Source organism: Bos indicus, chromosome 14, assembly GCF_029378745.1.
Source record: "Bos indicus isolate NIAB-ARS_2022 breed Sahiwal x Tharparkar chromosome 14, NIAB-ARS_B.indTharparkar_mat_pri_1.0, whole genome shotgun sequence".
Classification (NCBI taxonomy): Eukaryota; Metazoa; Chordata; class Mammalia; order Artiodactyla; family Bovidae; genus Bos; species Bos indicus.
Window position 1 is genome coordinate 73546454 of NC_091773.1, and position 18301 is coordinate 73564754.

At 39.0% G+C, this 18301-nt stretch overlaps 1 protein-coding gene across 2 annotated transcripts in view; it reads right to left on the reverse strand.

Annotated features, from left to right (window-relative positions):
* Positions 1-18301, reverse strand: part of LRRC69 (leucine rich repeat containing 69) — a 95474-nt gene that overhangs the window by 35177 nt on the left and 41996 nt on the right. For both annotated transcript variants that reach the window (XM_070802930.1, XM_019973815.2), the window contains exons 3-5: positions 18142-18214; positions 14878-15073; positions 11954-12025 (exon numbers count right to left, since the gene is read on the reverse strand). In XM_070802930.1, the coding sequence (XP_070659031.1) occupies positions 11954-12025; positions 14878-15073; positions 18142-18214 (341 nt within the window). The remainder of the gene's footprint in view (positions 1-11953; positions 12026-14877; positions 15074-18141; positions 18215-18301) is intronic.

The window sequence follows — 18301 nt, forward strand, 5'->3', positions numbered from 1 at the left end:
GAGTAAGGGTTAATTAATCAAATGCTGGGTACAGTTTGCAACTAATATGTTTGTTAGGAACCAAGTATGATGAAAAACCCCTGGAGGTGCGCGTAGCAACCCACTCCAGTATTCTTACCTGGAGAATCCTCATGGACAGGGGAGCCTGGAGGGCTACAGTCCATTGGATTGCACAGAGTCAGACACGACTGAAGCGACTCAGCACGCACTCATGCATGATGTAAAATAACACTCTAATACACACCAACATCTAGATATCACATACTGTCTTATGATTCATTTATTTATGATCAGGAAGGAAGGTAAGGGGAATAGAGAAATATCAAAAAATTCTCATTTTATTGAAGTACAGTTGATTTACCTGTTGTGCACAATGAAAATAAAAAAGAAAATGTACAATTCACAAGGGTATTAACTCTTCTTTGAAGAAAACCAAAATTCAGCTGGATTCTACCCTTTGCATAGAAAAATAGGGAATTCTCTTATATTAATATTATGCTTTGATTCCCAAGAACTTATGTGGTTTTCAAAATTAAACTAATTTAGGGATTTACTTTTCTGAGCCTTAGATTCAACTGTGAAATAGGGAAAATAATACCTGTCTTCAGTGGTGTGCAGATAAAATGGCTCTTTGGAAAGGAAAAAAAAGCTCTGATTTGTGGCATGTTTTCATTCAAAGGTGTCAATAGTCCTACAAGGGCTGATTCCAGCCACGGTAGGAGTGAGCCAGGATGAGCAATGCCATTACATCACTGCACTTCACACTTATGAAAGAAGTAGAGATACTTCCTTGGTTTCAGCCCAGGGCTTAAAAAAATAATTGATTTTAATACATCTCTCCAGGGCAGCATGTCATCAGGTCCCAAAATTCTCATGAAATTTCTACAACATAGACAAGATTTTAAAATAAAATACAGGGTTCAAGACCTCATTGGAATCACATTTAGACATTCTGTCTTTCTTAATTCAGTTTCCTCTGGTATCCATCAACAAGGAGAACCCAGAGAGTTGAATCCAATGGTAGTCTCAGGTAAGTGCTGGGTGTGCTAAAATGAAAAGAGCACTTCTGTGTTTAATGGAATCACCCTTTCTTCCTTCTGGTCCTGGAGAATAACATTCTATTATTTATACTTAAACTCAGTCTTTTTATAAAAAACTGATACAAATGAATATCTTGGGATATTCAAAAGCATTAACAGATGTGAACCTCATTTCAAAGCTGACCATGGTCCAAAGAGCATATATTTTTCTTTAGGGATCATTTTTTTCTTCCTTCAAATCCTGTAATTATTCTTCCATTAAACATGGTAATGAGTTATCCAGCTTGCTAACTTACTACACATAATATATCAGAAAGAAATTAATGAAAGGAAAATAATAATGAAAGTCATTAGCATGTGTTTTGTAGCAGGTAAATTTCAGCAATCTGAAGTCACACAATGTCTCGGTGTCCACTCTGAATATTCCCCAGAGCAGCACTTTTTAATACCCTGTTTCTACATGCACTACTGGGTTTGCTGTCAGTGCATGCGTGCTAGTCACTTCAGCAGTGCCTGACTCTGTTCGACCCTATGGACTGCAGTCTGTCAGCTCCTCTGTCCATGGGACTCTCCAGGCAAGAATAAGTTGCCTTGCCCTCCTCCGGGGTATCTTCCTAACTCAGGGATCAAACCTGTGTCTCTTATGTCTACCTGCATTGGAAGGCGGGTTTTTTACCACTAGCGCCAGCTGAGAAGCCCTTCCTGTCAGTCTAACTTTTTAAGACAACAATATTCTTTGCTAGTATCATCACTCCAATAGCACAATCTCTCCTGCTAATAAAATATCATTATAGCTGTTCAGAGGCTCTGTGCATAGGCCTGCTTAAACAAACACTGTCATGACTTTAATCTCAACTGGAACAATTTTGTTCCTCCCCTCCCCCTCAAGGGTCTACAGATATTTTTCATTGTTACAAGTGGGGGAGGGGCAGTATTACTGGCATCTATGTAGTAAATATTAGGGATGCTGAGAAACATCCTATAATACACACAGCAGCCCCCGCAACAAAGAATTATCAGGCCCCAAAGTGGTGTTGATGTTGAGAAAACCCTGGTTTAGAGGTACAAGGTCATAAACATTCACTGACCCTCTTATCTAGAAAGGGGATTTGCAGCTGGAGGAAAATGAAGGTTCAAATGAGGGGTTTTATTTTTTTAATCTAAAGAAGACTTGATCATGTAGAAGTACCAACACAGAGAGATTAATTTAGAGGAGAAAGAATAATTGAAAGAGTAATGCTCAGGTGAAGGACACACAAAGACCTTTGAATATTAACATCTTTCAATTATCCTGTCTCTATGGCTAGAAGAAAAGATGCAGACATGAATAAATTTGAAGGTGTGGAATTGGATGTGAAGGAGTCAGACGTGATCCCTTCAATTTTTCCTTTGGAATAGAGAATAGACCATCTGCTAACTGAGTTATGAAGTTATTAGCAAGTTGCTAATGTGGGAGAAGCCTTGAAAAAGGTGGGAAAAGTATGGAAAAGTATGGGATATGCTGTAGGTTTTAGAAAAGGAACCTGACGTGGTACAAGCAAAAATATTATACAGGGGTGTTGAGGGACCCACTGGAATCCACACATGTGGAGCAGTCCCTGTCCATAGACTGTGTGCTCCTTTGGCACCCAGCAGTCCAGATGCATTAAGAATCTGCAGAAGGATATACCAGAAAGCAGGGAATGAGCTCATACGTACTAAGACATAAGCGAACTGGACTGGGTTCTTTGGCGTTTGGACCAGACAGAAAAAGAAATAACAGTACAAAGTTTTGAGGGACTGAAAGTAAAAGGAAGCGTGGAGAGACATGAAGTCTCAGTGATCTCAAAGGAAAGATACCGCGATAAAGCAACAAGAGAACTGGACCGTGGGAGAAACAGAGGTCAGCCTGCCAAACTGGACTTTAATTCTTCATACTGAGAGCAGCTGAACAGACATGATGGGACCGTAAAGTGAAGACCTGAAAACATCATCAAAGTCAAGGAATCCAGGGACTTTGAGCCTAAGTTGACTATGTTGACCACATTTTTAAAACAACTTGAGTAATATTTATTCTCAAATATTTGGCTGTCTCCTGGACATCTCCAGATGGGAGTCCCACAGTCACCATAAATTCTAACATTCAAGAATCGAATCCATTTCTCCCATATTTTCTTCATTCCTTTTCCTTATTACCCACATCAAATCTTCTGTCATCAACCTCCTGTTCTATCAATTCCACCTTCTTAAAACTTCTGGAATTTATCCTTTCTTTCCATCCCCCATCCCACCCACCTCCTCAGCACCTCTGCACCATCCTTTTTCCTGCTCCCTGCCCCCGCCACTAATCTCTCTGGTTTGATTAAGGCCCTCATCTTATATGAACTACTGCAACAGTTCATATATTGCAAGCTTTTGCTCCCAAAGTAGTCTTTTAAAATGAGAACTTATTCATAATACATCCTTGCTTAAAATTATCAAGGTTCCCTTATGTCCATAGGATAAATTCACAAGTCCTAGTATATCATATTTGGTTCTCCTTGGCCTGTTTTAACAACCATATATCCTGGTAGGCTCTACTGTTACCCTTATAAAACAGCCATCCTGTAGAACTTAGGGTCTCAGAAAAGGCCAGTGTCTTATAATTATCGCTTGTGCTGTGCCCACTACTCAACACACTCCTGGATCTTCACTTCATGACTAAAATATCACCCCATAAGCATTTTGACTTTCCTTGTGACTCAGATGGTAAAGAACCTGCCTGCAAGGTGAGCAACCCGGGTTTGATCCCTGGGTCGGGAAGATCCCCTGGAGAACGGAATGGAACCCACTCCAGTGTTCTTGCCAAGAGAGTCCCATGAATAGAGGAGCCTGATGGGCTACAGTCCATGGGGTTGCAAACAGTCAGACACAACTGAGCTACTAACATTTTCACTTTCAGTTTTTGCAACTTCTACCAAATATTCCCATATCTCCTTAGGCCTTACATGTAAATTAATCATATAAGTCATATATGAATCATGCAAAGTCACTTTTGTCATGTCTGACTCTTTGCGACCTCATGGACTGTAGCCTACCAAGCTCCTCTATCCATGGGACTCTCTTGGCAAGAATAATGGAGTGGGTTGCCATTCCCTTCTCCAGAGGATCTTCCCAACCCAGAGATTGAACCCAGGTCTCTTACATCTGGTGCATTGAGAAGTGGCTTCTCTACCACTAGAACCACCTGGGAACTCCCAAATTAATCATACCACCTGTAAATACTATGAGGCAATCACTGTTGAAAAGTCTCTTCATTTACCAGGTTTTGGTCTTTTTAAGAGCTGCGTTGTAAGTGACTATTTAACGTAAGCTCTAAATAGTACCTAGTACACAGTTGAGGCCCAATAAATAATCAATCACATACAGCTCTCCCTGGGTACTCAAGATTTGCGAGGGCCTTCTTCTCTAGACTTGTTCAATTGTTACAAGCATTCTGAAAAGCCCCAGTCCTACGGACAATGTGTAAGTTCAGCATTTGCTTCATACCAGTCTTAAGTAATGGGGGAGATCAGAAGGGGGCTAATTTAGGAAGACATTTGTTAGTGTAAATGAGGAGAATGGAGGCTGAAATTTCATATGAACTCAAAAACAGAACTGATAAGTAAGTGATGGCAAATAACCACATGCCCTTTAGACCATCTCAAAGCTCACAGGGTTACCCTTTAGCAAGAATTGGAAATGATAAATATGCTAACAGTTATTTGTGAAAAGAGTAAGATTTTAAGTATTGGGACTATGTCATCCAAAAATATTTGAAATGGGAGCAAATATGTATATATAATTTTCTCAGAATTATTTAAAATTTTAAAAACCTTCCTATATTGAACAATGTATGACAAGTTACATTACACACATAATACTCAGGTACTCTGCCTTATCACTATCTATGTATAGAGATCACCCCTACCATCAGCTTTCCCTGTCTCTGCACCAAAGTAAAAAAGTGCTATTTGCAGTTATACCTTAGGGATGCAAGAATCACAATAAACTCATCTTCACCGACTTCCAACACGCCCTCAGTGGTTGCCAGAAATTCTCCTCTAGTCAACATGCTAGTCAATACAACTCCATGTTTTCTTTGCTGGCTCATCTTTTTTGCTTAACAATGAAATAGTTCTCCCCTAAGCCTAGTACATTCTCTTTTCACTTTATTTTTTCCCTAGGCAATCTGAACCATATCCATGACTTCAGTGAAACCTCTATGCAGATGACTCAGGTTCCACACCCTACAGCCAACTGCCTACTCAAAATCTTCACTTGGGTATCATAAATATATGTTAAACTCACTCTATCCAAGACTGAACTCAGGATCTGCCCTCCTGAAGTTGGTATTTTTCCTGTGTCTTCTATATTACTCTATAGAAAGCTCACTAGCTCATCACCATTTCTAAATTTAGCTCTTAAATGTCTCTTGAATTTGTTCAGATACTTCTATCCCAATTGTCACCACCTTAGACCAACTTACTATCATTTACTTCGCTTCAGCAAAAGTCTACCAGATGTCCACCCAGTTCCCTTTGTCAACCCTTCCGTTGTGTACTCCACACTTCATAAATATGATCTTTTCAAAATATAGATCTGATATGTCATTATAATCAGAGCACCAAATCACAACTAGCTATTGAACAACCATCAACAGGAGGATGCTGAAAGCCATGAAAAAAAGGTACCCCACATCCAAAGACAAAGAAGAAGCAACAATGAGATGGTAAGAGGGGTGCAAACATGATAAAATCAAATCCCATACCTGCTGGGTAGGCAATCCACTATCTGGAGAATAGTAAATACCAAAGAAGTTCTCCCACTGCTGTGAAGGTTCTGAGCCTCATGTCAGACTTCCCAGCCTGGGGATCCAGCCAAGATACTGGGAATCCCCAGGGAATCTGATCTTCAAGGCCCATGGAATTTGATTACAGGACGTCCACAGGACAAGGGGAAACAGACTCGACTCCTGGAGGCGGCAAACGAAATCTTGTGTGCACTAAGACCCAGGGGAAGGGAGTCATGACCCTACAGAAGACTGAACCAGACCTACTTGCCAGCGTTGGAGGGTCTCCTGTGGAGGTGTGGGTCCGCAGGGGCTCGCTGTGGGGGTGAGGGCACTGGCGGCAGCAGGCCTAGAAGGGGCCCCTTGGCATAAGTCCTCTTGGAGGTCACCATTAACCCTACCAGAGAGCCAGCAGACCCCAGGGCCGGGTTGTCTCTAACAGAGGCAAACAACTAACAGAGAGTGAGTGCAACCACACCCATCAGTGGAGAATTGGATTAAAGTTTTACTCAGCAGGCTCTGCCCACCAGAGCAAGACTCCGTTTTTCCCACCACCAGTCCCTTCCATCAGGAAGCTTATACAAGTCTCTTAGCTTCATCCACCAGAAGGCAGACAGAGAAGCAAGAACCACAATCCCTCAGCAGCGAGAACCAAAAACACATTACAGAAAGTTAACCAGGATGAAAAAGTGGAGGGTTTTGTCCCAGATGAAAGGACAAGATAAAACCCCAGAAAACGAATGAAGTGGAGATAGGCAACCTTCTAGAAAAATAATTCAGAAAAATGACAGCGAAGATGATCCAGAATCTCAGAAAAAGAATGGAGGCAAAGATTGAGAAGATACAAGAAATGTCCTCCAAAGACCTAGAACTAAAGAACAAACAAACACAGATGAAGAATACACGAGAAGGAATCAATAGCAGAATAAGTGATGCAGAAGAACAGATATGTACCTGGAGGATAGAATGGTGGAAATCACTGCCACAGAACAGAATATAGAAAGAAGAATGAAAAAAATGAAGACTGCCTCAGAGAACTCTGGGACAACATTATAAATACCAATGTTCACATTATAGGGATCCCAAAAGAGAGAGAAAGGACTTGAGAAAATATTTGAAGAAATAATAGCTGAAAACTTTCCTAACATGGTAAAATAGTCAACCAAGTCCAGGAAGCACAGAAAGTCCCAGGCAAGATAAACCCAAGGAGGAATGCACCAAGACACATAGTAATCAAAATGATGAAAATTAAAGACAAAGATAAAATATAAAAAACAAGGACAAAAGGACAAATAACATACAAATGAACTCCCATAAGATTATCAGTTGATTTTTCAACAGAAACTCTAGAAGCCAAAAGGGAATGGCATGATATATTTAAAGTGATGAAAAGGAAGAACTTACTACCAAGAATACTCTACCCAGCAAGACTCTCAATTCAGATTTGATGGAGAAATCGAAAGCTTTCCAGACAAGCAAAAGTTAAGAGAATTCAGCACCACCAAAAACAGCTTTGTAACAAATACTAAAGGAACTTCTCAAGGCGCAAAACACAAAAGAAGGAAAAGACCTACACAAAATAAACCCAAAACAATTAAGAAAATGGTAATAGGACCATACTGTTGTTCAGTCGCTAAGTCGTGTCTGACTCTTTGTGACCCCACGGACTGCAGGATGCCAAGCTTCCCTATCCTTCACCATCTCCCAGAGTTTGTTTGAACTCATGTTCATTGAGTCAGTGATACCATCCTATTATATTATCCTTTGTCACCCTCTTCTCAGTCTCTCCCAGCATTAGGTCGTTTCCAACATGTTGGCTCTTTACATCAGGTGGCCAAAGTATTGGAGCTTCAGCTTTAGCATCAGTCCCTCCAATGAATATTCAGGGCTGACTTCCTTTAGGATTGACTGGTTTGATCTCCTTACTGTCCAAGCAACTCTCAAGAGTCTTCTCCAGTACCACCGTTTAAAAGCATCAATTCTTCAGAACTCAGCCTTCTTTATGATCCAACTCTCAAATCCATACATGACTACTGGAAAAACCATAGCTTTGACTATACAGACCTTTGTTGGCAAAATGATGTCTCTGCTTTTTAATATGCTATCTAGGTTTATCATAGTTTTTCTTCCAAGGAACAAGTGTCTTTTAATTTCATGGCTGCAGTCATTGTCCACAGTGATACTGGAGCCCAAGAAAATAGCCTGTCTCTGTTTCTATTTTTCCCCATCTATTTGCCATGAAGTGATGGGAATGGATACCATGGTCTTCATAAATGTTGTCTTTAGCCAGCTTTTTCACTCTCCTCTTTCACCCTCATCAAGAGGCTCTTTAGTTCCTCTTCACTTTCAGCCATAAGGGTCGTGTCATATGCATATCTGAGGTTAATGATATTTCCCCTGGCAATCTTGATTCCAGCCTGAGCTGCATCCAGCTCAGAATTTGACATGATGTACTCTGCATATAGTTAAAATAAACAGGGTGACAATACACAGCCTGGACATACTCCTTTCTCAATTTTGAACCAGTCCTTTGTTCCATGTCCTGTTCTAACTGTTGCTTCTTGACCTGCACACAGGTTTCACAGGAGGCCTGTAAAGTGGTCTGGTATTCCCATATCTTTAAAAATTTTCCACTGTTTACTGTGATCCACACAAAGGCTTTATTATAATCAATGAAGCAGAGGCAGATGTTTTTCTGGAACTCTCTTGCTTTTTCTATGATCCAACAGATATTGGCGACTTGATCTCAGGTTCCTCTGCCTTTTCTAAATCCAGCTAGTACATCTGGAAGTTTTTGGTTCACATACTGTTGAAGCCTAGGTTGAAGGATTTTAAGTATTACTTTGCTAGCATGTGAAATGAGCTCAGTTGTATGGTAGTCTGAACATTCTTTGGCATTATCCTTCTTTGCGATTGGAAAGAAAACTAAACTTTTCCAGTCCTACAGCCACTGCTGAGTTTTTAAACTAGCTGGCATACTGAGTGTAGCACTTCAATCGCATCTTTTAAGATGTGAAATAGCTCCACTGGAATTCCATCACCTCTGCTAGTTTTGTTCATAGTAATGCTTCCTAAGGCCCACCGGACTTCGCACTCCAGGATGTCTGGCTCTAGGTGAGTGACTACACCATCATGGTTATCTGGTCATTAAGACATTTTTTACAGTTGTTCTGTGTATTCTTGCCACCTCTTTTTAATCTCTTCTGCTTCTGTTAGGCCCATGCCATTTCTGTCTTTTATTATGCCCATTTTTGTATGAAATCTTCCCTTGATATCTCTAATTTTCTGCAGAGACTTCTAGTCTTTCCCATTCTATTGTTTTCCTCTATTTCTTTGCATTAGTCACTCAAGGTTTTCTCATCTCACCTTGCTATTCTTTGTAACTCTGCATTCAGTTGAGTGTATCTTTCCCTTTCTCCATTGCCTTTCACTTCTTTTCTCAGCTCTTTGTAATGCCTCCTCAGACAAACATTTTGCCTTCTTGCATTTCTTTTTCTTGGGGATGGTTTCAATCATCGCATCCTGTACAATGTTATAAACCGCCATCCATAGTTCTTCAAACACTCTATCAGGCTGAATCTATGTCACACTCTCTGAATAACCATAAGGGACTTGACTTAGGTCATACCTGAATGGCCTAGGGTTGGTTCCTCCTCTGTGTTCATCATTTACCACAATAGTGGCCTTATCTATCAAATGTGGAAAATTCTATTCATTTGGACTAGTTGGACCAAACCTCAGATGAATTCACAGAATATTTTACTTCAATGCGCCCAAAAAATTCTGAAATAGGTGCTCCAAATGCAACACTAAGTCATATTCTTTCACAATTACCCTACATTAATGGGCTGGTGTTTTATTAAAACAGCAAAATTGTAACTACAGTATCACTATAGAAGGAACTTTGAATTCATGGTATTACTAAGTCAAATACTGAATATAGTTAAAGAAAATTATTTTTATTTATATGTTTAACAAATATTTATTCAATTCAAGGGCTTCCCAGGTAGTCTAGTGGTCCACCTGTCGATGCAGGAGATAATAAGAGACACGGGTTCAATCCCTTGGTCAGAAAGATCCCATGGAGAAGGGCATGGCAACCCACTCCAGTATTCTTGCCTGGAGACTCGCCACGGACAGAGGAGCCTGGCAGGCTATAGTCCACCGGGTCACAAAGAGTCAGACATGACAGAAGTGACTTAGCACACATGCATTTGATTGAAATTCAAGACTCTGCTGGTATAAAGGTAAAAAAGAGTACTCTTTTCCTTTGGAAGATTACAGTCTATTGAGAAGACCAACTTGAAAAGTATTCTTCTATTTTGTGGTATATATGAACCACAGAGGTGCCAGAGAAGACATGGGCGGCTTTGGCAATCAAGGCAGGTAACATAGGGCAGAAGAACAGTCATACCGAGACATGGATAATATCGTGTAGCAGGACAAATAAAATCCTGTAGGATTTGCAGGGTCAGTATTAACATCCAGTGCTTATTAAACATTCAAAACTGCATGTTTTTGGAAAACAGTTTGGCAATTCCTAAAAAAAAAATTAAAATATGGAATATGACTCTGAAATTCCACTGCGGGGTATATGCCCAAAAGAAGTGAAAGCAGGGACTTGAGCAGACATTTGTACGTCTATATTCACAGCAGCATTATTCTCAATAGCCAAAAAGAGCAAGCAATCCAACTGTCCGTGGGCAGATGAATGAAAATACAAAATATATATACATTTAATGCATATACATTACATACAATGGAGTATTATTCAGCCATAAAAAAGAAAATCTGACACAAGCTATAACATAGATGGACTGTGGAGACATTATACCAAGTGAAATATGCCAGTCATAAAAGGACAAATATGGTACGATCTTATTTATATGAGATTCCCAGAGTACTCGAATTCTCAGAGACAAGAAGTAGAATGCTGGTTGCCAGGGGTTAGAGGGAGCGAGGAATGGATAGAAAACTTCTGGAGATAGGTGGTGATAATGGTGCTGCACCAACATGAATATATATATATAGAGAGAGAGAGAGAGTGACTTACAACTATACACTTAAAAATGGTTAAAATGATAAGCTTTGTTAAATATCACTCAGAGGGTAAAAAGGACGATAATCTCAATTTTGTATTGATTAATCAGAAAAAGTGATGGATCAACAACTATTTATTGAATACCTCCTGGATCGTTGGGCTTCTAATTACCTTGAAGTGGAAACACATTCACTCCAACATGAAAAACTATAGCTTCTTTCTGAAAAGTTACAAGTTGCTAAGACCAGTTACTTAAAGCAAAGTCAAAATTCATCTCCAAGTAAAAAAAAGTGCATTCCTCATTGTCCGTGGCTTAAAAGCAACTAATAAATATCTCCTTTGGACGAACTCAGTTCAGTCGCTCAGTCGTGTCTGACTCTTTGTGACCCCATGGACTGCAGCACACCAGGCTTCCCCATCACCAGCTCTCAGCATCAGGGTCTTTTCTAATGAATCAGTTCTTCACATCAGGTGGCCAAAGTATTGGAGCTTCAGCTTCAGCATCAGTCCTTCCAATGAATATTCAGGACTGATTCCTTTAGGATTGACTGGTTTGATCTCCTTGCAGTCTAAGGGACTCTCAACTGCAAGGGATAAAAATCTATGCTCTGGAAAGCAATACTTTGAAAAAGTCTGAAGTGACCAAAAACAGTATGTGATTTTTTAAAAAAAACACTTAACCATAGATAATATATTAAAACATTTATGATAACAATCAGAGTTCACTCAATTCAAACAAGTTCAGCAAGCACAGAAAACGAAGGAATAAGAGAACAAGTTCCAAAGTTCTAGAACAAAGCAAATCTTTCCGTTATTTGTATTAATTCAAGGTTCCAATTACCGTAGGTTTTACTGGCTGCCTACTTTTTCACAGGGAATTTCCTCTGGCTCAGACGGTAAAGAATCTACCTGCAATGTGGGAGACCCAGGTTCAGTTCCTGGAGAAGGGAGACAGAGGAGCCTTTCAGGCTACAGTCCATGGGGTTGCAAAGGGTCAGACACGACTGAGCGACTGACGCTGTTTTTTCTATTCCCAATAAACAAAATTATTTTTCAATTATAATACAAGTTGACTCTACTTACTCCTGGTGGAAACATCTGAATAACATTTCCAGCTACGTCTAGAATTCTCAGGTTGAAAAGATTACAAAGTCCCTGTGTCAGGAAACAAAAGAGAGAAAGAGAGCTTTAACAAATCTAATATGTAGTATCATAAACATCTCTTGTAAGTTTAAACTTGATGAGGCTAATCACCTTTCCTAATTACCTGATCAGTACTCTCCCCAAGGAAATCACAACGAATGAAGCACCAGATTCTCTGAATTCTCCATTTCCTCTGACCACTCCAGGGCAACATAACACGGTGGCCAAGAACTAGACTATCTGTAGTAAATATCTGTAGGTTCAAATTCACCTCTGACACTTACTATATATCTATGGGCAAATTTCTTAATCTTTGTACTTTAGCTTAGGAGATCCAACCAGTCACTCCTAAAGGAAATCAGTCCTGAGTGTTCTTTGGAAGGACTGATGCTGAAGCTGAAACTCCAATACTTTGACCACCTGATGCGAAGAGCTGACTCATTTGAAAAGTCCCTGATGCTGGGAAAGATTGAAGGCAGGAGGAGAAGGGGACCACAGAGGATGAGATGGTTGGATGGCATCACCGACTCAATGGACTTGAGTTTGAGTAAACTCCGGGAGTTGGTGATGGACAGGGAGGCCTGGCGCACTGCAGTCCATGTGGTCACAAGGAGTCGGACACGACTGAGCAACTGAACTGAACTGAACAGACCTTCAATATGGACACTGAATGCATTAAACAAATTATTAATCAGAAAGTGCTTACTAAAGGGTTTAATAGATACTGAGCATTTAGTAGACATTTCTATCATTAAAACAGAAAGAATCTTTGGGAGACAAAAAACAGACATAATTCCACTGGCACTTACTTCACAACTACTTCCTGTGTAGCACTGAGCTGACACAACCCTTTCCTTATAAAGGAAATCCATTAGTCCAGCCACATGCCCAACAGGACTGGATAGGCATATACATTCAGACACATGTGTGCAGACATACACATGATTTACAACAGACCAGAAAATGATTCACAGTACATTCATTATCAAAACAAATGACTATTTTCTGCAATGCCTTATCATTTATAATACAGACCAAAAAGAACAATGATAGACTGAATCATATTAAATTTACAAGGATATAAATGATTACAGGCATTCTTTGCATGATAATTCAGGACAGGATTTACTAGCATTCAAGTTTTTTTAAAGTTTAAAAGCTTCAGGGTTTATAAATTTGTAGTAAGACTATTGATTTGAAATATGGACTTTTACGTTAGACAGGCATGGATCTAAGATCCTTCCTTGACCTTTGCAAACTATGCTTGAGTCACATAACCACCCTGATCTTTATTCTAAAATTAGTTTAATAAGAGATATATGATAAAGTTGTTATAAACACAAAATAACATAATGCTTCATGATGATCCTGTTGCTGCTGCTGTTGTTTTCCTTCAAATAAGAGAGACATGCTTTTAACAGGTTTATTCTATAATTTCAAGATATTTTACTTGTTTATACTAAGTAGGATTTTAAGGAATATATGAATAAATTTTTGAAATATACTTATTTACAGCCTATACCTTGGTATATTTTTACATATTACAGTGTGCAAAGAATTTTTAAAAGAAACATCTACTTTAGAGAAAAGCGAAATAGTAGGAATTAATCTATTTTTATCCCTCAGTTTACTGCATGCCATGCCTTTCCTCCTATCAAATTAATTCTAATTTGCCTAATAAGGAAGGTAAATCTGTTGACAGGTTCCTAACAAGAAACAGTACTCTCAAACTGGAAAAATTGAGGGGGGGTTTAATGAAGTCACTGTTTATAAAAGTTTGACAGGCTTTAGGGAAACCAACAAGGTTCCCTAAGCCAAGAAAAGTAGTTCCCTAAACCTACAAAGTTCCCAAAAGCTAGGAACAGCAGACAGTTCTTTAACACCACAGGTCTAAAGAGCCAAGGGAATGTAAGAATGTTCATACGACGATGTTCTGATGATCACAGGACATTGCTATGACCCTCCAGAGAGGCATGCAGGCAGCTCACAGCAACCTTCTAGAGACAGCACCACGGGAAAACCATCTGGTACTCAGTCTCCAGGGCTTCCCAGGGGGCTCAGTGGCAAAGAAGCTGCCTGCCTACGCAGGAGATGAGGGTTTGGTCCCTGGGTTAGGAAGATCCCTTGTGGAGGAAATGGCAACCCACTCCAGTACCCTTGCCTGGAAAATCCCATGGAAGGAGGAGCCTGGCAGGCTACAGTCCATGGGGTCACAAGGAGTCAGACATGACTGAGCAAGTGCGCATGCACGCACTCAATCTTCTCCTGCCCTTTCACCTCCTGACACTGCCTCTCACTGGACATATCCTAGAGGAAATCAGAGGACAAAGGAGCTCACTGATGCTCATTCTCAGTCTCCCAGACACAGAAGAGAAAAGCAGGTTGGAAAAGGATGGACAGTGGATATAAAGGAAAAATTGAAGATATCTAGCATATATTCCAAAATCAAAAAGTACTTATTATTTGTGCTATATACAAAGTTGCCAGATAAAAATACAGGAGACTCACTTAAATTTAAATTTCAGACAAAAAAGATAAGAGTTTTTTAAATGTATAAGTATGTCCCATGCAATATTTGGAGCATACTTATACTAAAAGAATTCTTCTTTGGTAGTCTGAAATTCAAATTAAAGCATTTTGTATTTTTATTTACAAAGTCTAGCATACCTAGCTTTGTAAAAAAGAAAAATCCAAGTTATAATCTTTTTTTGTCATAGTGATTTGGGAACTTATTATATATAATCAGAGGGAAAGCAAATGATGGCTTGTATTCAGACACCCTAATCTAGTCTATAACTGCTCTCTATCATGGTGTAATGAGTTCTTCACCAACAAAAGAAAATTTGGTTCCATCTTTTGCTTACCTCTGGCAAAGATTTAATGTTGTTCCTGGACAGAAGAAGCTTCCGGAGCTTCTTCAAGAACTTAATTTCTTTGGGTATGCATACAAGCTGATTGTAGTTAAGTTGAAGTTCAGAAAGATTCTCAAGGAAACAAAGTTCTCTAGGAATGCTGGCTAGCTGGTTATGATTTATACTCAAACATCTAAGATTTTTTAATCTAAAAAATAAACAAAATATATGAATGAAATTCACAAGAATAAGGAAGTCCATTGTACATATATGTACATATATCATTTATCAGAGCCACGTATCAATTCATATTTTTTGTAGCTCATCTGAGCTTTTCTCCAGTCAAGTGTTCACAACTACAATGAATCATTAGAGGATAAAAAATAACCTTTGCTGTAATTTAACTTTTAAAGATATTTTATGATCAGATGGTTCATGTTTAAAGTATTTTATATAATCACAACCTAGATTTAAGAGAAAGAAAATTCTGTCTTCAGTCTTTGTACATATACTTTATTAATAGTTATACTGAAGAGGACTTCCCTGGTAGCTCAGACAATAAAGTGTCTGTCTACAATGTGGGACATCTGGGTTCGATCGCTGGGTTGGGAAGGTCCCCTGGAGAAGGAAATGGCAATCCACTCCAGTACTATTGCCTGGAAAAATCCCATGGACAGAGGAGCCTGGTAGGCTACAGTCCATGGGGTCACAAAGAGTCGGACACCACTGAGCGACTTCACTTTCCTTTCCTTATACTGAAGAGGAAGCCAGAGGCCAAATGCCATATACACACATATGGATATAGATACAGATAGGGATAGATTTAGATAAAAATCATATATTCTGTACCATTTAGATGCTGTGAAATATGCAAAGACAGGTTGACCACAAATTCTACCCTTATATATATCATTGTCTAGAAGGAGATCTCAGAGACACAGAACAAGGAGAGCAGATACCAACAGTGAGAAAAGGATTAACATTTGAGCCTGTAATTGCAGATACAGTACCTGAGGTTCACAAGCACTATGGAAGAACCAAAATTTTGAACTTGGCCTGAAAAAATTAGGGCAACAAGGAGGCATAGTAAATCTGCCTTGAGTAATATTTTCCTTGAGAAAATATTAAGTGTATTTTGAATAAAGAAGCCAGAAGAAATAAGCATTGAAAGTGAAAAGTGAAGTCACTCAGTCATGTCTGACTCTTTGCAAACCCGTGGACTGTAGCCTGCACCAGGCTTCTCTGTCCATGGGATTTTCCAGGCAAGGGCATTAGAGTGGGCTGCCATTTCCTCCTCCAGGGGATCTTCCCGACCCAGCGATCGAACCTGGGTCTCCCGCATTGCAGGCAGATGCTTTATTCTCTGAGCCACCAGGGAAGCTAAAATAAGCATTACTGAGCACCAATTATGTACTTGTGCATTAAATTTAATCAACAGCACAACCTTAAGGTTGGAATTATTACATTTAATCCAGAAATAAGGAAAATGAAGGATCAGAAGCAGTGAATAACTTGTCTAACTTAACTATCAGAAAACAGTGTCAAGATTCAAATGTCTTCTTGCAAAGCTAAGAATGAGGATTTATAATGCTCTAAAGGTGTTAAAGTAATAACAGAATGAGGTGCCATTTCTAGGCAGTTATAAATGGGGCCTGGAGCTTAGGATAATAGTTGGTGCGAGTGAAAGAAATATGGAAAGACTCTATGATCTCGATTGTGGAAGCCATATGAATAGACGAGACTGACAGAAAGAACAACAACAAAGGGCAGAAAGAGACAGAGAGGAAGCCACTGGAAAGATTCTTGAGAAATATGAACATCTGATCCCCTCCCAAAAGGCACTCAGAGAAGGCAAGAGCAGAAAAATAGATAAACCAGGTTAAGAAGTAATTTCTAAAGGTATGGGAGAAGAGTATTTCAAAATTAAAAAGATGGGCAAAACTCTAAATATTAAAATAGTAAAGAGAAATAATGCAAAAAAAATCCAAACCTACTAGAACTAAAAGCAGGATCACAGACTACAAAGTCTCTATTTTAAATTTATTTTATGTGTATATTGTAGCCACAAACAACTGGAAAATAATATTTTCAAAATTCCATTTACAATAACATCAGAAAACACATAAAATAGTTAAGAATACATTTAATGAAAGACAATACTGTACTCTGTTCTCCAAAAAGAGCTAAGCTTACTGAATCGTGAACTCATAATATGTTATAGTTGCAAGAATTTTGAAGTTCATCTCAAAATTCTTCCTTTAGAGATGAGAAAACCAAGATCCAAGACAGTTAAAATACTTGGCCAGCGTCATAAGGCTAGTTGCACAAAGTTACGACCTAAACCTAATTCACCAGATCTTCCAAAGTGTCATTTTTTTCATTACATCACCAACATATAAATCAATTGATAAACTCAATGAGTGAAAAAGCAAGAAGACAACTACTGGCATTTTATTACTATAAATATTCCTTTTCTTCAGAAATGAGATAGCTTCAAATATTTTTCTAGGTGCTTTTATTTAACACATTACTTTTTCTGTAAAAATCTATCTTGGAAAAATACATTGGGTAGAGGTATAGGCAAGTAAATTGGAATAAACTTTAGGTAAGGCAGAAGGCCTTTTGTTGAGAACCATTCATAGTTTTGGATCCTTCCTTCAAAAATCTGGATGTTTTTATGTTGTAATACATCTGTTTCTGTTCAAGAGGCAATAAGGAGTCTCCAAAGTAACCCTAAAGGTTTCTCTCTCCAACAGTCAGAAGAAAAGCCCAAGAGGGTGTTCTGCCAGAAGAAGGACAAGACCCTCAGTTGGCTCCAGAAAGCCCCTGTAACAGCAGCTCCTCCGTGCAAATGTGATAATAAAATGTGGGTTTGTTTGTTTTTTTTGAAAATGACATACTGATTTTAAAGCCATTATTTTCACATTACCTATTCCATCAAGCTGAAAATGTTTTACTGTAAAGTCCCCATTTCTATAGCAGAGCAAGCTCCAAGAACCCCACAGTTAGGAAATCAGTAACAATCAACTTTAGAACTGTTTCAAACCCTCACTTTTATACTTAGACTACCAAATCATGTGGTTTCTCATTTCTCTGAAGTGTTTAAAGAACCATCTGCTTAAACTTAGTGGCTTGCCTCAGTCTTTCAATTGCTCTTTGCTATGTATAAATCTCACAAGGACTTGAGTCTACAGTGTTCTAATAACAGGGTGGGGGGACACGGCAGCTGAAGGGGGAGAGGGAAAAAGTAACCATCTCTCATTATAACAAAATTACCTGCTAATTTCTTGAGGAATCCATGTAAGCTGATTGTTGTTCAGATTAAGCAGGATCAAACTTTGTAAACCATCTGTTAGAAAATAATTTCAGTCATTTTAGCTATCTGTTAGAAAATAATGTTTAGTCACTTTCCCATACACCTTTGTTCTCCTTATTT